Genomic DNA, 7,497 nt, shown 5'->3' with positions numbered 1-7,497 from the left:
GCTGATGCTGACAGCTGAAAACACTGAAGCTAATAGCTGAAATATCTGAAGCTGATAGCTGAAATTACTGAAGTTGAAAACGCTGCAGCTGAAACGCTGAAGCTGATAGCTGAAAATGCTGAAGCTTTATCTATTTATGGGGGTTCCACCGCCTTACTTTGACTGTAGCATCCTGGTACTCAGAGGGCATCGGGGTCTGAGCGATCTCTTTGTCAAGCAGTTTCCAGTGGTACTCCAGGTTCCAGGCAGACTGCATGCACAGAGGGCAGCGGTGCACGCTGAAACAATGGGATGGTAGGACTCTTAAATCACTGAACACCACAAACATCAGGAATACAGAAGATAACATGTAGCATCAATCCTGGTATTTACTTTACTTAAATACTTGGCAGAAGACCAGCTTAGTGAACACAGCTCTGATTGTCTTCACGTTAATAAACAAAAACATTAGAATAAACACTAGCACTGGATTTGATTAGGAATGCAGAAAAATAGACAATAATTTAGGATGAATATATAAAAAGTCAAATGGTCCTAATAGCAGATAAGTATGAAGCTACAGACACAACAGGCATGTGACGTGTTCAAGACTATATGTTCTTAAACACACGCTGTGTTCACACTGGACAAGCCGGGAGGGGCTTCTTCTTCCACTGGGTACTAGCACATTCCCCACCTGCAGTTGGAAGAGGTTTGTTGCAAAATGTTGAAGCGATGCAAATGTCGCTCCAGGCCTTTTCTATTACAGCTCTTTTCCAATACACGAGAGACTTGGTGTCATAATTCAGGCCGGCATAAACTGCAATTATTAATTTGTCCTCCATGGTCAATTTTCAATCTGTTAGGAATAAAAAGGGGCGTCATCTATACGTCAAGGTCAAATCCAGTTTCTCATTGGTCAAACTTTGACCTGGTTTAACTGGGTATTTGAGCTTTGTACATACAGCCTGAAAATGGTCTTCTTTAACAGTTCTGGTATCGCCTGTCCGTCCTGGGATAGGATCTCTCCCTCATGTGGTTTCTTCTTTTTTCCTGACTCAGGTTTTATTTAGGAGTTTTTCCTCACCGGGAAGGAGAGTCTAAGGGCAGGGATAACCAGTTTATTTAGACTTAGTTTTTAATTATTGTTCATATTTTGAAGCCCAATGAGGCGATTTTCTTTGTGATTTTGGGCTATATAAATAAAATTGAAATTGAATTGGTCGTAGAAATTTGCAGAGCTACGCGTTAATGCAGGAGTTTTGAACGCCAAAGCACGAAACGTGTTTTCATAGACCTTCCACTGGAAGTAGCCTCTGAAGGAGAGGTGCTGAGGGCAGAATTCCACGTTTTTGGAAATGCTTTTGTTTTGCAAAAACTCCATTTGGTTTTGTACAAATCCTGAAGTAGAATTTTGACTTGCCCTCAAATGTTAAATTGTTTTTGTTAAAAATAATAATGAAAAAAGATTTAAATGTTATATATTGAATATCTCCAAGGGAATTGGCAAAATTAATAAGGTGCACCACTATTTTTTACTTTTTTCTAGTAAGAACCCAAATTCATAAAGGAAACTTAATTTAAACATGGAAAACCCAAATTTCAACCATTTAAGTTTAAATTGTTTTTATTGTACTCACCCTGTTTTGACCATGTCATCAAAGCAGGTCCTGTAAGGAAGAAGACCAAAGACAACAGGTCAGGATGGAACATAGAATGGTTTTCAACATTCAAGGAACAGAAAGACAAAATCTGCCCAACCTAAAACCACACAGGGTATTCTATCCCTTTATTAAACACAATATGCAAACATTCACAGAGGAAATAACTTATTTTTAAACTGGTCTCTCCATCTGTGGCAGCCATGACCTCAAGACTACAATCACATATCCCAAAATGCCACTGCACGGCGACCTAAAAGCAAGGTTTTTTTTTTAGCAAATTCAGCCGTTGGATGCGTGGCAGCATTTGCAATCGGAAGGTGGCATTCATATTTTCACGCACTGCGCTGTGGCTACAGAAGTTTAAGAAAAAGTTAAAACTTTAAGGTGACACCTGGGCACATCTAGAGGTCACACGTTGGCAGACCAGTGACAGCAGGTGACAGGAAGGCATCAGGATGATAAAGGACTGATAAAATTCTCAAAAGTCCCCAAAATCATCTGACAATCACACTATTTCAGAATGCCACCCTCATGCCCCGTGCTGCCATCCCACTGCCACTGTCTGATTGTTAGATGTCGCAGCATCTGATTTTTCTATACCCTGGAGCTATCAGGTGGTTGGCAGATGGTGGCTCTGGATATGGATGGCTGCCGTCTGTAGACATTTACATATCGTCCAATCAGAGCTGGTGCCGGCTGGCAATCCGGCTGCTACCGCCCTGTGGCCGTCCAGATATCGCCTGATTTTGTAATGGCGTCATCCCAACACCTATCGACTACCGTTAACATTCATGACGGTTAAAACCATTAAAAGCAACAACAACATGAAACCCTGAAGATCCTCCCGATGCCTCTCCATCATGCGATGGTAACTGTATCTGTGAACAAAACCATATCTAACCTATCATTAATAACAATAAAATAAAATGATCTGGAGAGCCGGATAGAATTGCCCACAGGGGGCCGCATCTGGCCCCCGGGCCTTGACTTTGACACATGGTTTAAACAGACTGTGCTGTTCTGTTGTTGCAGGTTATAAGTTCATATCTTCAGTCCAACTGATGCAGATTTGCATAATATCCAAAAGCTTCAGGTATCATTGCTTGCGTCTGTACACAACTCATATTTTTCAAGTTATAAACACAAAGTCTTTGATATACATTATATCCTCAGCACAAATACAGAAAAGACTACATTTTTTCCTGTTTTCTCAAACCAGATAGCAGATTTTAGAAAAGAAAAATGTATTTTGTGGATTTTTTTTTCTTTTAAAAAGGTTTGTTTTAGAGGCTTAAACTCATTGATGTTCTTAGATTATGTGCTTCTAAATATCAAACTTTTTAATTACTGAAATCACTGCACCTTTTCTGCTTCTTAGCAGTAAGCACACGTACACCATAGCAACCAATGAAGGAGAGTCATCTTACTTGTGTAAAAGATGGCCACATGGAAGGACGTGAGCACCGATCCTGGACGTGTGCATATCCTTCTCACACACAGACAGACAAAACGGTTGGGTTCACAATAAAGACGACAACCCAACTTTAGTTCCTAATGTGCGTTAAAGTGTATTACCTCCATGCACACCGGACAGTTCTGCCTCGACACATTTTCAACACACTGGAAACAAACACAAAGTCAGTCAGACAAAGGGATAAGAGGTTCAGAGTGAATCAGAAGAGGGTGGGTAGTCGTGATCACCCTGTGGTTTCCTCTCAGATCCTCGGCTAAACACAAGTTGCATTTGTCACAATGGAAGTACTTCTCACTGGGTCCAATCCTGCAGATACCAAAACACACATTTACTCATCTGTTTGAGGCTGTTTTGACAAAAAAATAAAATAAAAATACACTCAAAATAAAAAGCCAAGGAGAATCCATGATCTGGTAAACCGGTCTTATTATTAGGGGCGTGATGATTGATTTGATCAACTATTTGATTTATATCTTCATTTTTGGTTGACAATACGATTTATGGTCAATATTGGTTCAATCTGAACGAATCAATTCACTGACCTAAAACCGACCCAGGACCTCTATTCTGGCGCCAGTCTCTAATAAACGCCGGCTCTAACAGGCGATCGTTACTTTAGACGTCGGTCTGCAATGGGGCGGGGTTGAGAAAATCAATTGATTTGAATCGATCTAAGCTTAATAGATCAATAATCGATTAATAAACATAGAGACTGATGTAGCACAAAAAGCCAAAGTCCGCTAGCTTGATGCTAACGTTTGAATGGAACAGAGCTGCCACGATTAGTCAATTAATCAACAACTAATCGACTACTGCAATAGTCAACGACTAATTTAATAGTCGATACTTTATATTATATGGAGACAGAGTGTAGTAGTTGAAAGTTATAATGACATTCTGTGAACTTTTTGGACTATTTTGACATTTATTAAAGCTTTTTAGGCTATTTTGGAGTTTAGCTAATATTTCAGCTACATGTTAGCTACTTTAGCTAATTTAGGCTTGTTTCGTTTTTTTTAGGTTAATTTGGCATTTAGCTAATATTTTAGCTGGGTATCATCTTCAGTGATTTCAGCTATCAGTTTCAGTGTTTTTTAGCTATCAATTTCAGCATCTTCAGTGGCCAAATTCAGCTTACAAGATTCACACAGGTAAAGCTATACATCTAGTTTTTAGTTAGTTTAAAGCTAGTGATGGTTAAGATGTGTGCTTTACATCCAGTTTTCATATAGCTGGATTAGTTGACTAATTGGAAAAAACAATCGGTGATGCAGAGTAAAAGTCACAACACCCAAATAATATTTTACTACACTCTACTATCTTTATAAAGATAAGATCACAAATCAGCGATCTTGGACATCGTGAATATTCGTACCTGAATTTTGAGGAGCAGATCGTGACTATCCTAGCACTCGGATATTCGTTACAGCCCTACTCGTGCCGGTGACATCATTTGTCTACAGGTTTGACAACATTAATCATCGAATCATTTAATGTTTTCCATGATGTGACCACGAATGAGGTAAAGAAAAACTTTGGCGGGGCGTCAAAGAGTAAATTTGACGCGTTTCAAAAGACAGACGCAAATCTGACGCGCTAATGGTGTCCGGTGTGAACGCAGCATCAGACAGATCTGGTTGAATCGGAGGAATATAAAGTCTATTTCTCCTGAGATGTTCAGTCGTAGGCCGTAGATGTGTTTGTCATCACTCAGACGTTTACCTGCATATTCCACAGGGCTGACAGTGGTACTGCTTCTTATCCTTGTCAAAAAGATGGCAGATGTCACAGTAGTACTCCCCGAACTGGAACTGGCACTGCTGACATGTTTGTTGGGCCTGGAGGGGCATGTACACACTAATATAGAGGCGGCATACTGCATATAAAGAGGTAAACGTTTTACAGCTGGTGGTTCATTTCCTATAACTGACCTGCTGGAGGGTGTTGCACTTGGAGCACTGCACCTCTCGGACTTTGAAACGATCCATCTGGTGGTTCTCCTGAGCATCATGGCACAGGCGACACACGTACAGCTTCCCACAGCACGGCGCCTGCAGCTCACAAAACAAACATCTTTGTTCAGTGGTGACAATTTCGGAAAAAAGTTAAGTGTTGATGGTCGCACACCACTGACCTAAAGGCAATTTAGACACCATATAAAACATGTTTTTGGACAGCAGGAGGAAGAAAACCCACGCACGCACTGAGAGAACATGCAAACTCCACACAGAAACGACTGTGCTGGGATTCAAACCAGGGCCTTCTTGCTGTGAGGTGAGAGCGCTAACCGCTACCCCACAGTGCCGTCCAAGTATTTTAGTTATTTAGCAAATTCTTTAAGCATGACACTAGGGCTGCCGCAATTAGTCGACTAATCAACTATTAAATTAGTCGCCGACTAATTTAATAGTTGATAAGTCGTTATTTATATATTATTTGGAGTCAGAGTGTAGTAAAGTTGAACAAAGTTGCACAAAATGCACTTTTAATATATTAGAGTCAGTGAGACCAGAACTTCCTCTTTAGTGAACATTAGTTCCTTGTTTCCTATCTGACTTCATTTAATTCTCCTACTCCTCTCTGTACGTTTTTTGATATGTAAAAACTAAGACCAGGAATCGCTAAAGTAAATAAATAAATAAATTAATCAATCGTGATTAATCTGTATAATTTTTTTTAGTCTCAGTATTTGCAGACCACCTATTATCTGTGAATAATCACAATATGAAATCCCACACCAAGCTCTACATTTAGAACATTTATTTTAATTACTGCTGTCAATCAATTCCAAAAAATATATGATTAATCGCACTTTTGTGTTGGGATTAATCACGATAAATCACAATGTTTTATCAGGCAAAATTTATTTGTACAATATGGCATCGGACCACGGATCAAATTGTCATTTTTTGTGAAAAAGTGATCTAAACCACAAAAATAGCAAGAGATAAAGTTCTAAAAACTGATTGAATATTTATTGACCATGGTATAAATCGGATGATACCCTACAAAATGTTTTAACGCATGCCATGGAAGCCTGAACCGCTGAGTTAAAGTAAAATTAATTAACTTAATTTAAGTTGATATATATTAATGAAATAATGCTTTTTTATTAATCGCATGCCTTAATGTTCACAGTTCTAGTAAAAACTCAATCACACTTTTAGCGATTTCAGTAATCTTGGTATCAAAACTTCAGCTTATTTAGGACATTACTGCTTGTATTATTGGTGTCATATAAATTATAGTTTTTGACATACTGAGCCAAATATGCCCCATAGGAAATGCATGAGAAAGTCTTTAAATTTCAAATTTTTAGGTAAATTAGCAACAAGCCTTTAAATGTATTCACGAGCTATGTTTTCATCTTTTAGTAATTTAAAAAAAGGAAATTAGCTATTATTTTAGCAAAATGCAAACGTTTTCAGCAATTTTTCTATCTACTGTGTGGTTTTTAGACTAGTTTTCAGTTTAGCTTCTATTTTAGCAACGAGCTAACGAATGTCAACAAATGTTGAATTTTGAAAGTCTGACGATATCATCAGATCGGGAGCAAAAGCAGCTAGTCGCCAAAGTAAAAAATAATGTAGATAATCTTATTTTTTCCTTTTTCATTCAAGTCATTTAACTTTTAAGTCCCGCCAATCTCTTAAAGTAGACATAAAACAGCCTCATCTGTCACAACATGATAGTTATGTAACGCTCCGGACGAGCGTTTACTGCACCGCAGAGCGCCCTCCGCTCCGTCCTTTGTTTCCTTTATGGTTAGCATGTAGCTTTACTTCCGCCAAGGCTGAAACATTCAAGGTACTCACTTTTAACAAACAGCCGCGCACATAATGCTCACAACCGACAAGAGAAGCCATGCTGTCTTCTGACCCGGGCTTCTCGAAGAAGAAGTGTGCCACGAAGGCTGCTTGATTCGCTTCGTCTGATTTAGGTCTTGATATGGTGAACGGACGGCGTCGACAACCCTCTAGCGCCACCCTCTGAGCGGGAGTTGCATTACAACTGCCGATTTTTAAAAAGCAGCCAAACCCTAAGTCAACCTTTTTTGTCTGTTGACCTCTATAAATGGTGCTTTAAAAGCGATGTCTGTTTGTCATTGCCATTATTTTCTACAATTTAAAATAAAGTTGTTTAACTCCTGAAAATGTGGTTTAAAATGGTCAATTTGGTGCCCCCTACAGGCTGAAACGAAGCATTACAGTTGAATTTTGTTGAGTTTTCGGTCAATTGGTTCAAGTCCAAGAAGTATAGAGAGAAACGAGTATCAGCCCGTTTTACACATGCATAATTCTTAATTTATGCGTACATAATTCTTGGTTTGCGTATAACTTTGGATTTGTGCATGCCTAATTCATGATTTGTCACTCATAC

At 39.0% G+C, this 7,497-nt stretch overlaps 1 protein-coding gene across 1 annotated transcript in view; it reads right to left on the bottom strand.

Annotated features, from left to right (window-relative positions):
* The window catches only part of rchy1 (ring finger and CHY zinc finger domain containing 1), an 8,936-nt gene extending 1,815 nt beyond the window's left edge, over nucleotides 1-7,121 (bottom strand). Inside the window, exons 1-8 of the mRNA XM_024275863.2 lie at nucleotides 6,933-7,121; nucleotides 5,049-5,168; nucleotides 4,840-4,955; nucleotides 3,345-3,423; nucleotides 3,219-3,263; nucleotides 3,071-3,129; nucleotides 1,620-1,649; nucleotides 158-278 (exon numbers count right to left, since the gene is read on the bottom strand). Of these exons, the coding sequence (XP_024131631.1) occupies nucleotides 158-278; nucleotides 1,620-1,649; nucleotides 3,071-3,129; nucleotides 3,219-3,263; nucleotides 3,345-3,423; nucleotides 4,840-4,955; nucleotides 5,049-5,168; nucleotides 6,933-6,983 (621 nt within the window). The 5' untranslated portion in view covers nucleotides 6,984-7,121. The remainder of the gene's footprint in view (nucleotides 1-157; nucleotides 279-1,619; nucleotides 1,650-3,070; nucleotides 3,130-3,218; nucleotides 3,264-3,344; nucleotides 3,424-4,839; nucleotides 4,956-5,048; nucleotides 5,169-6,932) is intronic.
* Between the last annotated feature and the right edge of the window lie 376 nt (nucleotides 7,122-7,497).

This window comes from Oryzias melastigma, linkage group LG9 (genome assembly GCF_002922805.2).
Source record: "Oryzias melastigma strain HK-1 linkage group LG9, ASM292280v2, whole genome shotgun sequence".
NCBI classification, from domain to species: Eukaryota; Metazoa; Chordata; class Actinopteri; order Beloniformes; family Adrianichthyidae; genus Oryzias; species Oryzias melastigma.
The sequence above is the reverse complement of the archived record's forward strand: the minus strand, read 5'-3'. Positions and strand labels throughout refer to the sequence as shown.